At 43.5% G+C, this 17607-nt stretch overlaps 2 protein-coding genes across 3 annotated transcripts in view; one reads left to right on the top strand and one right to left on the bottom strand.

Annotated features, from left to right (window-relative positions):
• Positions 1 to 15809, top strand: part of LRRC41 (leucine rich repeat containing 41) — an 18667-nt gene extending 2858 nt beyond the window's left edge. Inside the window, exons 1-10 of one of the 2 annotated variants that reach the window (XM_018043720.1) lie at positions 139 to 1066; positions 1190 to 1276; positions 2060 to 2130; positions 8527 to 9673; positions 12494 to 12754; positions 13699 to 13863; positions 13956 to 14054; positions 14593 to 14715; positions 14942 to 15017; positions 15114 to 15809. In XM_018043720.1, coding sequence (XP_017899209.1) covers positions 904 to 1066; positions 1190 to 1276; positions 2060 to 2130; positions 8527 to 9673; positions 12494 to 12754; positions 13699 to 13863; positions 13956 to 14054; positions 14593 to 14715; positions 14942 to 15017; positions 15114 to 15333 — 2412 coding nt within the window. In that variant the 5' untranslated portion in view covers positions 139 to 903 and the 3' untranslated portion in view covers positions 15334 to 15809. Of the gene's footprint in view, positions 1 to 138; positions 1067 to 1189; positions 1277 to 2059; positions 2131 to 8526; positions 9674 to 12493; positions 12755 to 13698; positions 13864 to 13955; positions 14055 to 14592; positions 14716 to 14941; positions 15018 to 15113 lie in introns of those variants that run through there. The other variant, XM_018043717.1, reaches the window with a different exon arrangement.
• The window catches only part of RAD54L (RAD54-like (S. cerevisiae)), a 26652-nt gene continuing 24780 nt past the window's right edge, over positions 15736 to 17607 (bottom strand). The window contains exons 17-18 of the mRNA XM_005678510.2: positions 16233 to 16396; positions 15736 to 16136 (exon numbers count right to left, since the gene is read on the bottom strand). Coding sequence (XP_005678567.2) covers positions 15923 to 16136; positions 16233 to 16396 — 378 coding nt within the window. The 3' untranslated portion in view covers positions 15736 to 15922. The remainder of the gene's footprint in view (positions 16137 to 16232; positions 16397 to 17607) is intronic.

Raw genomic sequence — 17607 nt, 5'->3', positions numbered from 1 at the left:
TAGTATATTAGCAAACGGAATTAATGCTCTTCTTCAGTGGGTACACTGAGTACCTACTATGTACAAAGAATTGTACTAAGCTCTTGGATATCAGGATTCAGTTACTGCACAAGGATAAAAGATCCTGGAATGTAAGTTTTAAAAGAATTTCCTTAGGTATCAAGATCCTAAAACTTGTTCTTGGCAGGACAGAGAAGCTTTTGACAGAATAGGAATAATAATAGCTAAAATTTAGTGAAATTATGGCCGGTACAGTCTTCAAGTCTGGAATCTTCAAGTCTACAAGTATGGTCTTCTTTAATTTTCACAACAATCTTAAGAGGTAGTTATTATTATCTCCATTTTAAAATTAAGGAAATTGAGGCTCAAAGACATTAATTTGTCCATGAATTCATAATTAACTAAGTGATATAATCAGTATTTCACCCAGTTTTGTCCCAACTCTAGAGACTATACCATTTAGCCACAATAATGACTCTCAGATCTAGGGAAGTTAGCAGGAGCCAGTTTTGTTTTTAAGATATATTGACTTAAGAGTATAGAACCTAATTATTTCTATTCTTCATAGGAAAGTACTAGTTCAGGGTACAGTGGGAGCCCAAAGGATGGAAGTGGCCAGTCTGGAAGAGTGAGAAGGGAATTCAGAAAAGGCTTAGTAAAGGGCATGTGATACATGAAAGATGAGTAGTTGATACGCTGAAAATGGCAAGAACATTCCTGATGGAGAGAACAGCATAACAAAGGCACAGAGGCAGAAAGCAGGGAGGTAGGTAAATGAAAAAAGGTAGTTTAGTATGACTGAAGTATAGGGGGCAAAGCAGGGAGCTGGAGAAGTTAGTAGGGCTCAGATTATAAAGGACTTTTTAAAATCACACATATTCAATAGGACCTTTTAAATGCAGAATGGTTCATTATGCTTGGGCAGAAGTGAACTGCCAGCTCCTAAATGAGCCCATCTGTTTGCTTTGTGGGATTATCTCACCCTTGAAGATGTGCATGCCTCTGAAATTCCCGCTGCAAACTAAGTGTCTGAAGATAAGTGGACCAGAGTTTGAATTAGACTTAGGTTAGCTTCTAAAGATTCTACTTGTCAAATGAGAAGTCTGTCTTTCTGTTTTCCTTTCCAGTAGAATAAATAATGCTTGCAACCCTGGGAGAAAAAAGTAAATTTTGTGTTTGGTTTTTGTAGCCCTCCCAGGCCCAATACTTCAAAGCATCTTACCTCTGCTCAATATATATTACTTGGAGAGGATTGAGGAAACTGCCCTCAAGAAAGGTGAGTGTTTTTCTGTCTCTTTCTCAGTGATTGTAAGCAAGGCACCATGATGTTCTTCAGGTAAATATGACACTTGATACCTGCATAGAACTTCATGCTTTTCAAAAAGTACCCTCACACCTATTTTCTTATCTGATTTCTCAATGTCCTATGAAACATAAAACAGGTATTTGATCCCCATTTTACTAATAAAAATGAAACCACAGGCACACCACAATTAAGAGCAAAGCCAGGTAGAACACAGATCTTTTGTTTTGGGCGTTTTTGGTCTTGCCTCATGGCGTGAGGGATCTTAGTTTCCCGACAAGAGATTGAACTCAGGCCCTGGCAGTGAAAGCACCTAGTCCTAACCAGTGCACTGCCAGGGAATTCCCAAGCCCAAATCTTCTGAAATTTTAGTTTTTCTGTTTTATCAGACTACCTCCTAAGCTTCTCATTAAATACATGTTAACAGCTAACATTCATCCTTGTCTCAAGCACTGATTTAGGCACTCTATCTGGAGAAACTTATTTAATATTTTCATCAATTCTGCAAGATCACTATTATTAACTACATTTTGTAGATAATGAAATTGAGGTACAGAAAAATTAAGTAACTTGCTCAAGGTCACACAGCTAGACTGTTCTGCTGTTTAAACCCAAACAGTCTGTCTTTAGAGCCAGTGCTCTTTACCAGACTGCCATATTGCTCCTGTGTACCTAGAAAAAGACATTAAAAGGCTGATGTACTTCAGTCATGGAGACCAAGGAGTAGCCAAGTAAATGTGATATTTCTCTCTACAGGCCTCTCCACTCAGGCCATTTGGCGCCGACTATGGGATGAGCTGATGAAGACAAGGCCTTCCAGTTTGGAAGTAAGTTAAGGCATCAGGTAGAGCTCTGGCCTGACTTTGCACAGTGAAAGCAGGAATAGCACACAAACACAAGCTGGGTACTGGTAAAGTGCAGGGGCAGGCATGGGATGAATTTGAGAAGAGGACTCCAAGGGCTTGTCACAAAGTTCTTTCCTGTTTAACATTTGTCACTGACTTGCTTGTTCACCATGTTTGCAGGTGACATAAAACAGGGAAAGATAGTGATCATCTTGGATGGCAGAACCTGGTTTCAGGTCTTGATAGGGCTGGAACAATGGCCAAACCTAACAGGATGAAATTGAACAGAATAAACCAACTCTTGAGTCTAAAAAATTCCGATTTCATGACCTCAGGGTAGTGGGTGGAGGGGTCTGACTTAGCAGCAGCTAGTATAAAAAACATTAAGGGGGTTTAGTCTACAGTGTGCTGAAACCACTCATATAATGACTGTATCCTGAACTGTGTGAACTAATATAACTATAATGTAGACCTCAGGACATGGGGGATGATAGACCTGCTTGACTCTGCAGTGGTCAGGCTATCCCTGGAGTATGGAGAAAGAAGTCAAAGCCACATCTTGTGAGTCACATTTGGAAGACTGGAGATGTTTTTCCTGAAAAAGAGAAGACTTGAGCAATATGAACTGTCTTAAAATATCTGAAAGAGAAAAAAAAAAAAATATCTGAAAGAGGGATTAATAGGTTTGTTCTGGGTGGAAGCTAAAGGAAGATAAATTTTTGCTAAGCTGAATGTAGAATTTTTAAACTGTGAGCTTATTGGTGATGAAACAAGCTAATTCCAGAGGTAATAAGCTTCCCATCACTAAGTGTTTATAGAGTCTAGATAACCACCTGACACAAGGGTATTGTAAAGAAATTCAGCATTGTTGGAGATGTTGGACAAGATGACTTTTAGGACTCCTCTTAGCCCTAAGAGTCTATTATTCATTGGTTCAGATATAACTCAACGGAGCTCTCATCTCTGTTGCTGCTGCATAATCAGGTGACAGGGCAGACTAAGTTCAATAAACATTTACTCCAGCTTACCACATACCATGTTTTATGCTTAATATTTTAAGTACAGACATAATCCCTAGTCTTGAGAAACTATCAGTTTACTGGGGAAATCTGCAAACAAATACATCATGTATGGCAGGGCAAGTCGTATGACTGAGTGTAGCAAGGAGGTTGAAGGAAAAGAGAACAAGAAAGTCTTTCCTAGGAAGTAATCATTTGAATTGGGTGTTACATGGTGAATGAGGCCAGATGACAAGACAACAAGCTCTTATCAGGAACTGCAGATATATTTTGTGAGTATACACTAGGTTCAGTAACATTCAGCTCCATATCCTTTAGCTTCCCACTTCCAGATCTAGATGCAGTCCCTGGCGTTCAGCACAGACACTGAGAGCCAACGAAATTATCAGGCATTATGTATAGGATTTAGGCCTTAAGAGGAAGAGAAGTGGACACAAGAATGTTAGAAAATGGAAATAGCTTTCTGCAATCTTTAAAGAAACATGATTTACTCTGTCACTGTTTCCCAAGTAGTATGGTTGACTAGGAAGTGATGGAGATTGTAGTATCTTTCTCTTCGAGAAAGATTTTTCCATTATCTCAAGCTTCCTGGAAAGAAATGTCCATTTGTTAGCTGTTTCCTTGTCTCAGAGTATTTCAGAATATTTAGGAAGCCCCAGGCCTGATGGCCTCACAGTCAGCTACACAAAGGTCTTAACTTGGAACATATCCATTTCAGAGAGTGTCTTCTTCCACTTCCCACTTTTGCGTAACAGTAACCTTCACTTCATTCATAATCAAAAAGTTACTGAGTTACTGTAAAGTTCCAAGCACTATGCTAGGTTCTAAGTATACAGTGGTGCGCAAGATAGACATAGCCCTATTATAAAGCAATATTTCAAACTGTGTAGTACATGTGTATATTAAGAGATCTGTTTCTAAAATAGATATTCTGGAAACAAAGTAATGAGGAAATAAAGGATTATTCAATAAATGATTCTCTAGTAATTGGTTAACCATCTGGAAAAAATAGTTAAGAGTCTTGTTTGGGAAAAACCAACACAATTCTGTAAAGCAACTGTCCTTCAATTAAAAGATAAATTTAAAATTAAAAAAAGAGCTTCACTTTACAGTATACTCAATTTCTATATGCAAAACCAATCAATATTGTAAAGTAGCCTCCAATTATAATAAATTTATATTAAAGATTACTTTGTAGAAAGTAAAAGCACAAAACAAGTTTTAAAAATAAAGGTGACTGGTTATCTAGTCTCAGGGTATAGTGCTAGTAAATGGGTAGAACAACAACAAAATATATAGACACATTTGGCCACATAAAATGCCAGCGCTATAAACACAATTTAGTGAAAGATTCTCCAGGCCAAGAATACCGGACTGGGTTGCCATTTCCTTCTCCAGAGCATCTTCCCAACCCAGGGGGATGGAACCCAGGTCTTTGCAGGCAGATTCTTTATTGGTCTGAGCCACCAGGGAAGCCCAAACACGATTTAAAAGGTGCATAAATTAGGAAATTATGAATGTTTGCACCAATATTTGCAAAATAAAAGGATACAGAGAATAAGACAAAGGCAAACAGTAAAATGAATAAAGATTTGCATAAGTCACAAAGTATACAAAAATGTTCCGTTTCATTAATAATAAAAAATGGGAAAGTAAAATTCTACCTCTTTATAAGAGATAATTCCAGGGGTGGACAGAACTTGCATTTTAATATGTTGTTGGCAGGAGAAGAAATGCTACAACTTTCTTGGTGAGTAATCTGATGATAACTGTCAAGAGTCTTAAAAAAAAAAAGAGTCTTAAAAAAATGCTCAAATTCTTCAAGTAAAATTATATTTTATGGTATATAAAAACTGAGATACTCATGAAGATTTATTTCCAGATGTTCATTATAGCAAAGTTATAAACAATTTAAGTATTCAATAATATAAAAATTATTAAACATAGTACATCCATATTTTCAAAATTATTGGTCATTCTAGAAATAGTTAAATACATAGTGGTAAAAATGTTTAATGATGTGGTGGTATAATCTTTTTTTAAAAAAAAAGCCCAGAATTTGAAACTGTTCAGAATTGTCTCAGTGTTATAAACACAAATACCTATGGCTTGTCACATATACACTCCAAAAAGTTTACACATGATTTTTTATTTGCTTCCATAAAGTATTCCTGTTATCAGAAAAGCAATGGACAATATATAGTTTGAGTATGGCTCTAAAAGTTTAGTATAAGAAAATATTTAGCTCTCCCTGGTTCGTACACACATTTTTTCCTGACCAGTACCTGAGCTACCAGCCCATTGTGGATGGGCCAAGGATTAGTTGTGTTGGCAAGCAAATGCCACTTCACCTTTTTGATGGTTTGTCATTTCCCAAAAGAAAATATTCAAATTACTTTGCATTGTCTGAACTATAGTGTACAAGTCCACAAAATGAGTAGCTTGGACTACTTAGGTGTCTCAGGTTATTTTTCAGCTTTGAAATTTTAGCATAGAATCTTGTACAAGGTGGTGATGGAATAAAGTGACAGTAAGTTGCTATCTATTTATGCATTAATTCATCAAAATGGACCCATTGATAGTTGTCAGCTAATTTTTTTACACATTTGATTTTCATAGTTCTGTCATGTAGGTATAGTTATCTTCCTCAGTTTATGTATGATGAAACACACAGAAAGAGGAAAAGTGATTTGCCTAAAAGTTTCAGTTTGTGAATGGCAGACCTATCCAATTGTGGCAGCCTGGCCCTAGAGCACATGCTCTTAATCACTATGTCATGTTGCTTTCACTGGTTATCACAGGTCTGAGGTGTTCCAATTTCAAGTATTCTCTCCCATTGTCTTCATGAACCAATAAAATGTCTGAAAAACCCACGTAGTTATCTAAAGTTCATCTTCTACATGCCTGTAGTTGGAAACTTACACCTTGATTTTTCACACTTGTCCATTACTTAGCCCCAGATTTCATAGTAACCATCTACTTCACTTGTGAAGTTAAAGCCTTGCTAGGGTTACCTGCAAGTATCTTTCAAGATTGTGTAGGCCAGCAAATATGTGAAAAATGTGTTGAGTGAGGATGGATTGAAGGATTCAGGAATACCTTCTTTACTTCCATTAAGGCTAAGTATTGATTTGGTTGCCAGGTATTTTTTCCTGCTCCCCTCATGCCCCACACTGCTGCTGGACGGGTCTTTTTATTGCTGCCATCCAGTTAGCTCAGACATGAAGACATTCATGATTATTACAGCACTCTCAGGGAACAGCTCCAGCAAGGGAATGACACTTTTGCCTGAGAATAGGAGCCTACCTCCTGACAAGAACCTCTTTTGAGGGTCAATCTGGTAGGAGGAATGCATGGAGGTATGGTAGAAGCCAAAAGGACTGTCTTATTTTTAGATTTGAGGAACCTCAGGCCCCTACCTTTGCTTCAGGCTAAATAAGCACCCTGCTTAACAGGCTTTACCTCCATTAAGTCCATTTCCCATGTAGGGTAATTATCATTAACAGTAAAGTTACATTTTGTATTTTACAGTTTATAAAGTGCTTGAATTTACACTTACACTCATTTGATCTTTACAACAAACCTCTGAAAGTGATATTATCCACATTTTACAAATGAAGAGGTTGAATATGTGGCAGAGCTGGCACTTTTCAGTCATCAGACTTTCCATGCACCTTAGGAAAGAATGGGGATTTAGAGAAGTATTTGCCTTTTGAGGTAGGCAGGTCCTTTTGAGGTAAGTAGCAGTAGTTCCTAATCTCTGATAATATACATCAGAATCATCTGGGGGGAGATTTGAAAATAAAGATGCAAGTCTGGGTACATGGCATATGAATTTTGGAGAAAAAGTCCACAGTAAATTTCATGTATTCTAAAGATTAAAAATCACTTGTGTTTAGAGTTCTCTTCAATGTATCAGAGAAGGCAATGGCACCCCACTCCAGTACTCTTGCCTGGAAAATCCCATGGACGGAGGAGCCTGGTAGGCTGCGGTCCATGGGGTCGCTGAGAATCGGACACAACTGAGCAACTTCACTTTTACTTTTCACTTTCATGCATTGGAGAAGGAAATGGCAACCCACTCCAGTGTTTTTGCCTGGAGAATCCCAGAGACGGTGGAGCCTGATGGGCTGCCGTCTATGGGGTCGCACAGAGTCGGACACGACTGAAGCGACTTAGCAGCAGCAGCAGCAGCCTGGTGAAGAGTAGCCTCATATCCATCTAAGTATTACCTTGGAGAAAACTAAGACTTGGTCCCTCCTCTCCAGGAATTTCTGATCTGGTTGGGATGAGACATGATGTACACAGGCAGAGTGACAATACCATGAGACATATTTACCATTGTCTAAAGACATGAATAGTTGAGTATGAGTTCCAAAAGTAGGAGGTGGAGTAGAAAGGGGGGCCAGTCAGTGAGATCTACAACCTTACGGAGAAATGAACAGCCTCAAAGAGCAAAATGTTGATAGGTCCTTTCAGGAAGTCTGTTTGACCAGGCAGTGGAGAGCATTTCTGGCAGATGTAGGAAGGGACAAAGGCAGGTTTGGGTCCATGAGGTGACCAGTTTTGCCAAAGCTAAGCTTTCATGAGCAAGTGGGAGATACAGCTTCTGGGGTAGGCAGAGGCCATATTGTGGACAGCTTTCCCTGCCAGGCTGAGGAACTTCAAATGTGCTGCTGCCCTGATCCCCTTGGCAGTGGGGATTTCAATAGGGGTATTGGAGAACAGTATAAGCAGAGTTGTTTTTAAATACAAAGATTAAACCCAGTGGACTTGTGCAAAAGTTTGGGAAGGGAAACAAGGAGAGCAAGCAGGAAGCTAATGAAGTACCAGATGTTAGGTAATAAGGGGCTGAACAAAGGTGGCAGTGATAAGAATGAAAAGGTAGGATCAGATTCTAAAAATAAACGTGAAATAACACAAGTATTTCACTCGAGACACATTTTGATAAAACTGTCTCTGGAACCAGATTTCCTGGGTTCAGGTTTTGTTTTCTGCTGCACCACACAGCTTGTGGAATTCTTACTCCCCAACCAGGGACTGAACCTGGGCCATTGGCAGTGAAAGCTCAGAGTCCTAACCACTGGACCGCCAAGGAATTCCCTCCTCTGAGTTTCAAATCTTAATCCTACCACTTAATTATATAACCACAGGCAATAACATTTGTGCCTTGTTTTTCTTACCTGTAAATTGGATCTAATAGTAATATATACCTCAAAGATGTGAGGATTAAATGAACTTGTATGTTATTTAGCACATTACCTGGCTTAGTAAATAGCTAGCTATTGGAAGGAAGGAAACTGGATCCCATGGGTAGCACTTAGTATCACAGCTGTCTGGAATGTTCTCTGCTTTTCAGAGCGTGACCTGTTGGCGAGCCAAGTTTATGGAGGCCTTTTTTTCCCATGTTCTACGTGGGACCATTGATGTGTCTTCTGACAGGCGTCTTTGTGACCAGCGCTTCTCACCTCTCCTGCATAGCTCCCGCCATGTCCGGCAGCTCACCATCTGCAACATGCTGCAGGGTGCAACTGAGCTGGTGGCCGAGCCTAACCGCAGGGTTCTGGAGACCCTGGCCAGTTCCCTGCACACCCTTAAGTTCCGCCACTTGCTGTTCTCCGATGTGGCCGCTCAGCAGTCACTTCGGCAGCTGTTACATCAGCTTATTCACCATGGGGCTGTCAGCCAGGTGTCACTGTACTCCTGGCCTGTGCCCGAGTCAGCCCTTTTCATTCTTATCCTCACCATGAGTGCTGGCTTTTGGCAGCCAGGCCCTGGTGGTTTGCCCTGCCGCCTCTGTGGAGAGGCCTCCCGAGGCCGGGCCCCATCCCGAGATGAAGGGTCGCTTTTGCTGGGCTCCCGCCGGCCTCGCCGAGATGCTGCTGAGCGATGTGCTGCAGCTCTGATGGCCTCCCGGCGTAAGAGTGAAGCCAAGCAGACGGCAAGAGCTGCACCTGCCACTCGGGTAACACGCCGGAGCACACAGGAGAGCCTGACAGCAGGCGGCACAGACGCTAAGAGGGAGCCACTCCCTCCAGCCACCTCCCATGAGGCTCCTGGCACGAAACGCCCACCTTCTGCTCCAGCCACCACTTCCTCTGCCTCTGCTTCCTCTTCTTCCACATCCTCATCTAAACGGGCTCCAGCCAGCTCAGCCCCACAGCCTAAGCCCCTAAAGCGTTTTAAGCGAGCTGCAGGGAAGAAGGGTGCTCGCACCCGTCAGGGGTGTGGCGCAGAATCTGAAGACCTGTATGACTTTGTTTTCATTGTGGCGGGTGAGAAAGAGGATGGGGAAGAGATGGAAATTGGAGAAGTGGCTTGTGGAGCTTTGGATGGATCAGATCCCAGCTGCCTGGGGCTTCCAGCACTGGAAGCCTCCCAACGATTCCGCAGCATTTCCACCTTGGAGCTCTTCACAGTTCCACTCTCCACAGAGGCGGCTCTGACACTGTGCCACCTGCTGAGCTCCTGGGTGTCTCTGGAGAGCCTCACACTCTCCTATAATGGTGAGTGCCCTGGAGGGCTGATTTGGTCTCCCAGCAGCACCAGCTGTGCCCAGCCCTGTCGGGGGCCAGCGGGGGGAGGGGGGCAGGCGGATAGGGGATATGATCAGGAAACCAGAGATGTGGCCCTACCCACTTCAGGGAAGACTTAGTGACAGGCTTATGCTACAGAAGATGTATATATGGTCTATGGTTTGATCTAGTTGGAAGCAGGGGCTCCTGAGGAGCAGTGAGAATCTGAAGTCTAGTTTAGATACAGTCAGCTAACCAAGGGCAGGTGGGAGAGTATAATGTATATAGGCCTAAGGAGAGGGCTGAGGTTGTATCTTACCTGTCATATCAAAGGAGCTGTACAAAAAGGTGTGGGACATGTTTTTTTTAAAAAGATCAGACCAGCAACCTGCCTAACAGTCCTCAGTTCTTGCCTACCTTGTTGGGCCCAGCTAGCCAAACTTCAGTTCTGACTAAACCCAGGAATCTGCCTATGTTGCTGAATGCTGCTAAAATCACACAATTGCAGATTGGTGTACTATATACATTCCTGGTCATCAACCTCATATGAACCCTGTTTGCAATGTCAGCTGCATTCCTACTCTACTGCTTCCAAGTCCTTTCCTCTTTTCCTTTCTTAGCAAACCTCACCTGCTTCACAGAGAAGATAGAAGCCATCACACATGAACTCCTTCAACTTGTTAACCAACCTATAAACTTCTACATTTGCACCCTTCTCATCAGTGGGATAAATGGCTGTCCTGTCTAAGGCTAACTCATTTGCTTTTGCTCTGGATCCATACACTCACCTCCCTAGGAAAGCTTGTTTTTCAAATGCCTTAATAAGAACTTTTATATACTGCCTATTATGTGCCTGGCATACTTCAAATATTCTCAAAACTGGTTTAATCCTTAAAATTGTGAAGCCAAGTGACTTGCCCAGGATAAGCCAACAAATTATAGACCTAGAATTCAAACCCAGGTAACCTGCGTCCAGAACTCATGCTTTTAAAGCACTAACTACTCAACGCTGCCTCTCTTCTCTGGATCAGGTATCCACCAAAAACTACCACCATACCTCCTCCATATATTCTACTTACGAACTACTGTCCTATTCTCTCCTGCCCTTCATAGACAACCTTAAGAGTTATCTGTGCTTTCTTCTACTCACAGCCGCTTCAGCCTTGCTTACATTCCCTCTACTGCATTGTGGACCTAGAGGTGACCCAGGTTAAGGTTATCTGTGTTGCTAAGTCCAATATATACTTTTTAGTCCTCATATTAATTCTTGACATCTACTATTCTGCATTTTCTTCTTTACGTAATAGTCTCACTTCTATTACCTCTGACTTTTTCTCCCTTCTGGACATTATTTGCCCTAATATTGAGTTTCTCAAAGCTCTCCCACTTGACACATTTCTTGGACAATTTTGTCCATTTCCTTGATTTCAAAGGCCAACCATGCTGAAGACACCCCCATTTTGACATTAGCACCTATCTTAACTCAGACCAGTTTTTCCATCTGACAACTAGGAATCACAGTATTTATAAACCACATTCCCCAAGCTGAATTCATCTTCCTTCTGTTCTCAGTGACATCACAGATGATTCAGTTGCCCAAAAGAAACCTGGATTCTTACTCCACATAAAGATATATCTCTTACTCCACATATATTAAAGATACAAGTTGTATCTTTACAATCTCTCAGAATCACTTATCTCCACATCCTTAATTCAGATTATCATTACTTCTCACCTGGATTCATCATTTCAGCGGTTCCTCCATACTCACCATAGTTGTTTATGCCACAATCAAAGTAATTTCAAAGTGCAAATCTGTAACTCATTCATCTAAAAATTCAGTGGCTTCTTGTCACCTACTTTTAAATTTTACTTACAGGGTCATTCATGTTCTTATCCCTGCTCACCTCTATAGTTGAATACTTCCCTCCCTCATACTTCACACACCAGCCAAATTGAGAATTTTTCAGTTCTTGGAACCTGCTACTTTCTCCTTCAGGTCTTGATATATCCAAAGTTTACTCTGCCAGTCACTCTTCTTCCACCTTTTAGCTTCTTTTATGTTTAGGACCTGCCTGGAAAGTCTTTACTGATGTAAGCTAGCCTGGGTGTTAAGTAGCCATCCTTTTATTTTCACAGTACTCTTATTTCCCCAGTTCTCATCCCATGCTTTTGTTATCAGGTAGGAACAAGATCTGCTGCTCATGACTTATCTAGCAAAAAAAAAAAAAAAAAAACAACAACCTATTTACCAGGGGCTAGTTAAGGTTTAAGTTAAATGAATCAACAGGAGCCTGCTCAGTCCAGAGATAAAGGTGTGTAGCTTCCACAGGATTATTTGCTTTGTGGCATTAATTACCCTAACCTTTCTGGATCCTACTAACTCCCTTCTGTGGGATATGGTTTTCTGCCCCATTCCCACCCAATGACGCTTTTAAAGTATTCCTTGTTGGATCACTGTCATTCTCCAGCTTAGTTTTAAATGTTACCCATGACCTACAGGAAAAGTCCAGAGGTCTCTGCTGTTGTCTAGGTCCATCATTCAGCTAGCAACCACATGCTGCCCCACATTCTATCATGTTTTGTGACTCTGGCCTGACTGATGCTTGAGGGTATGACCCAGTAGAGTAGACACCAGTCAGCTGGTTACCTGAGGAAAAAGCAAGACAATGGATGAATAATTGAGAATCATTGAAAATAATCTGATCCAAAGCTCAGATTTGGTAGTTTAATAGAAAATATCTGAAGTTGTCTCTCAGTGTTATCCCTGATGTAACTCCCACGATTGACCTAATGTCTTTCCTGCCATAGGCCTGGGTTCTAATATCTTCCGTCTACTGGACAGCCTGCGGGCCCTGTCAGTCCAGGCTGGATGCCGCCTCCGTGCCCTGCATCTCAGTGACCTGTTCTCACCACTGCCCATCCTGGAGCTGACACGTGCCATTGTGCGAGCCCTGCCCCTGCTGCGGGTCCTCTCTATCCGTGTGGACCACCCCAGCCAGAGGGACAACCCAGCTGTGCCTGGGAATGCAGGGACCCCTAGCAACATAATTGGGGATGAGGAGATACCAGGTGAAGCATTGTGTGCGTGTATTTCCTCACAAATGTGCAGGTGTATTTGTGTGGGCCAGGCAAAGGTTTCTAATCCAGGTCTCTAAACCACCACATTCCTGGCTTATCTATAATTTGTTCCCTTTAGAGCCTGCTAATCTTAAAGATGGGCTTACCTGGTGGTTCAGGTGGTAAAGAATCCTCCTGCAATGTGGGAGACGTGGGTTTGATCCCTGGGTTGGTAAGATCCCCTGGAGAAGGGAAGGCCACCCACTCCAGTATTCTGGCCTGGAGAATTCTATGGACTGTAGAGTCCATGGGGTCACAAAGACTTGGGACACAACTGAGTGAATTTCAATTTTAAAGATAACCATGGGTTGGATAGATCTCAGACCAACACTAGCCTAGGAGGGAGTCACTAGCACATCTGTTCCATAAAGGGGTCTGAACCAAGAACCAAACTGATGAGTCCCCATGCTATATGTTCCCTTAGTTCCTACGTGTCTCATATCCCACCATTCTGCATGTGCTAAGTTGGTTCAGTCATGTCTGATTGTTTGTGACTCCCACGGACTGCAGCCCACTAAGCTCCTGTGTCCATGGGATTCTCCAGGCAAAAATATTGGAGTAGGTAGCCATTTCCTTCTCCAGGGGATCTTCCCAATCCTGGGATCAAACCTATGTCTCTTATGTCTCCTGTATTGGCAGGCAGGTTCTCTACCACTGGTGCCACTTGAGCCCACCACTGTCCACACTCCTGTCTTATACTTTTGTCTGTGTAGTCTTCTTGGATTAAAAGCACCGTTAAGGGCAAGGACTAAACTGTGTATTAGCATCCTGCCAGCATATATAGGCACTCAAGGACAAGTAGATTTTTCAGTGAATTCCTTAAGGACAAGATGAGACCTGCAATGGGAGTGAAGTAGATATGACCAGTTGGAATCTTCTCTTCCTACCATATCCAGAAAACTGCCTGGAACAGCTGGAGATGGGATTTCCACGGGGAGCCCAGCCAGCCCCACTGCTCTGCTCTGTACTGAAGGCCTCAGGTTCTCTGCAGCAACTGTCCCTGGATAGTGCCACCTTTGCCTCTCCCCAAGATTTTGGGCTTGTGTTGCAGACACTCAAAGGTATGATCCAGCTAGAATGATAAAGGGAAGAGAATAGAAGGGGACTTTGTTCTTTGGGAAAGCTAAGGTCCATGAACTTTCTCCCAATCTAGAGTATAACCTAACCCTAAAGAGGCTGAGCTTCCACGACATGAATCTGGCTGACTGTCAGAGTGAGGTGCTCTTTTTGCTACAGAATCTGACTCTTCAAGGTAAGTTCTTCATCTAGAACCCAGGGTCTCATTGGTCCTCACTGCAGAACTGCCACGGTCTCACTGAGTCAACAAGCCACTGTTCTTTTCTTAGTCTTACGTCCTCATAACTATAAAATTATAGAACCTACATCACCTTCCTTCTAGATGGTCCCCAGTCTAACCATTCCTATCCTAAACATGGGAAATTAGTCACTTGTAGATTACCTCACCTAAAAGTATTCTTACCTTCCACTAGCTGACAGAAATGGTGGTGGTGGGAAGGGACAGATGTGCTATCAGGCCCCCCTCAGAGACTTGTCACTAATGTCCACCCCTTAAAGGGAGTGAATGGAGAACTGTCCATCTAGAGTCTCCACATAGGCTCAGTCTCTGGCTTGAATCCTGACTTAGCTGCAACCTTGCTGAGGATTTGGACAAATTATTTTCTCTTGGGACTCTATAAAATGCTTATAACCCTTTTTAAGGCCCTGGGGGCAGGTGGGACAGCACCAGTTCTCAGGCTGCCACCAGAACTTGTTCCAATTTTTCTTTACAGAGATTACCTTCTCCTTCTGCCGTCTGTTTGAGAAGCGCCCAGCCCAGTTTCTGCCCGAGATGGTTGCTGCTATGAAGGGCAACTCCACATTGAAGGGCCTCCGGCTGCCAGGGAACCGCCTGGGTGGGGACAGGGCCCTGAGGAGGGAGAGGGGGAAGGAGCCAGTCCTCTGACCTAGAAACTCAGTGGGTGAAGGCACAGACCTCTCCACTGGGAAGACAGGGGTTGGGATATACAGTTGTGCTGGGGCTTTAGGAGGCTGGGCTTCTCTCCAGCCAGAATTGGGTTGGGATACCTTTGTTTCCTATTCTGGGGTGAAAGTGATGAGCATTTCTCCCCATCTCCCCAGGGAATGCTGGCCTACTGGCCCTGGCAGATGTTTTCTCGGAAGATTCATCCTCCTCTCTCTGTCAGCTGGATATCAGGTACCCGTGGGGGTGGGAAATGACAAGGGATAAAGCTGCAGGGACACAGACCAGGGATTAATTGATTGCTGAGTTTCTGATCTTCACCCCTACCAGTTCCAACTGCATCAAGCCAGATGGGCTTCTGGAGTTTGCCAAGCGGCTGGAGCGCTGGGGCCGTGGGGCCTTTGGTCACCTGCGCCTCTTCCAGAACTGGCTGGACCAGGATGCAGTCACAGCAAGGGAAGCCATCCGGCGGCTCCGGGCCACCTGCCATGTGGTCAGCGACTCGTGGGACTCATCGCAAGCCTTCGCAGATTACGTCAGCACCATGTGATGGGCCCATGCCTCACAGGCCCATGCTCGGTACCATCAGCTTGTAGGGGCTGAGGCGTGGGCTGCCCAGAACTCCCAACCACCAATTCTGTCTTTCTCTTTCTGCTACCTTTTTTCTCTTTTTTCCCTTTTCCCTTGCACTGAGGTCCTGGAGGCCTTGATGGGGCCCAGCAAAGGCATTCCCACACCTGGGTTTGGAGCCTTTGGGTTCCTCACCCAGTACCCTGGGCCAGGAGGTTTCAGTGGTCATCAGTCACTGAGGACAGCCCCCGTCCCCTTCCCTGCCCCAGGGTTCCTGCTTTCCTTTCTCAAGCAGGTACCCAGGCTTTAGTGAAGGATAGGAGTGCCCATTACCAGGCCTCTCCTCTCTGCTGGGCTTACCATGCTGCTTCCAGGCCTCAGTCCCTTTCATACCTTTATTCCTCTCTTTTTTTTAACCAAAATTTTTCTTATAAAATAAATTTTGGGCAAACATCATGTAGCCCTTCTTGATTTTTCTCTCAGAGAACAAAATTCAACAGTGCCCTATTGGGCAGGGCGTCCCCTTTCCCCATCTCTTTCCTCTAACAGCTACACACCAGGCCAGCTGGTTAAAGGTGGAGTCCCCGCTGCTCCTCATGGGAACGCTGGTGGAAGACAAAGGTGATGGCAGTGGAGGCAGCATCCCAAGCAGCCTGGAGTACCTCATCCTTGAGCCCCCGCTTATCAGTGCTGTGGTTCCACTGAGCCAGGTCTGAGGTGCAGTCAGAACCATCAGGGGGTGGCCAGACCTGGTGGTTGTTGACACAGCGGCGGCAGCGCAACCTGGGGGCAGAGGACAGAACTGTGGTTACTGTGGGTCCCAGCTGCATGCTGTGTAGGGTGTTGAGAGATAATGGCCAGCAGGGGCACCCCACCCACCTGTCATGTGTGTCACTGAGGTTAGCCTCATCCAGGGTAAACAGCTCCTTCAATTCGCCGAGAGAGAAGTGTCGCTCCACATCCTGCTCCTCGTCCACCACACAGCTGCTCAGTGCTTTCTTATGGCTCTGACGCTGAAAGATCTTCTCCTCAATGGTTCCTGCCTGGGGGGTGGGGGCAGGGGTGGAGCCCAGGGCTAAGTCACCTCCATACATAGGGGGCAGGAAAACCCAGGGGTTGAAACTATAGCTGCACAGAAGGGGAGATGAATGAGAAGTAAGAGTCTTGCCTCAATAACTTCTGATCAGCTCAGCCCATTTTCCTAGTCTATCTTTTAGGACTATAATTTGGACATGTCTGCCCACCCAGGATATTTTCCGTACCGATGGAGAGTTTCAGGGCCTGGCTAAATTTCTTTAGGATGAGCTGAGGTTTATCTGCAGCAGCGTTATCTGACCTCCACACCAAGCCCAAGTCTCACGCACTCAAATAAATATCATTTGGGTATGATATGCCAGGCCCTATGCTAACACCAGATACAAAGAAGAATCAATATGATCCCTATCCTTCAACTCATAGACTAGAGAGGGAGAGAGACAGACATATAAACTAACTGGTACAAGGACAGAATTCTATAGGATATCCAGTGACCCACAGGAGGGACGGTAGCATGAAATAATGTTGAAGAGCTTGAAAGTAAAGATCATCCTTAAGCTGAATCTTGAAAAATGAATAGATGGTTTACAAAGAAAGAACAGAAGCCATTCCAGGCATAAGAACAAAATCAATAAGCCCGGCCTACTGGAGTCCTGTCTAGAGAATGGTAGCAGTAGGGTAAGAGCTGGGACTGAGAAAGTCCCATACTGTAGAAACTTGGATGCTAGGCTAAAGAGCTTGGCCTTGTCCTGAAAGTGCAAAGCAAAACTAGAATTTTTGGAAGTCTCATTCTGGAAGTAGTTGTGAAGAACAGATTATGATAAGGCCAAAGGTAAAGAATTAGGATGCTGCTACAAAATCCAAGTGGCAGATGACTGTGACTTTAGCATGGGATGGTGAGGAAGATTAGAGTAATGACAGGATGGTGGGACACATGTACACCCATGGAATCAATTAACATTGATTCATGTCAGTGTATGGCAAAACCACCACAATATTGTAAAGTAATTAGCCTCCAATTAAATTAATTAAAAAAAAATAAAATGCATGCCCTTTCAAAAAAAAAAGGACATTTTGAGAAAATAAAATCAGTGATAATTGGAATCTGGTTAGGCAGAGAATGGTCCACAGGATGATACTCATATTTGGGTTGGGTGGTTAACAGTCATTAAGTGACAAAATTCAGAAGGGGATACTCAAGACATTAAAGTAGAAATAT

The sequence above is a fragment of the Capra hircus genome, chromosome 3, assembly GCF_001704415.2.
Source record: "Capra hircus breed San Clemente chromosome 3, ASM170441v1, whole genome shotgun sequence".
Lineage (NCBI taxonomy): Eukaryota > Metazoa > Chordata > Mammalia > Artiodactyla > Bovidae > Capra > Capra hircus.
Note: the sequence above shows the minus strand (reverse complement) of the source record. Positions and strands in the feature narration are given on the sequence as shown.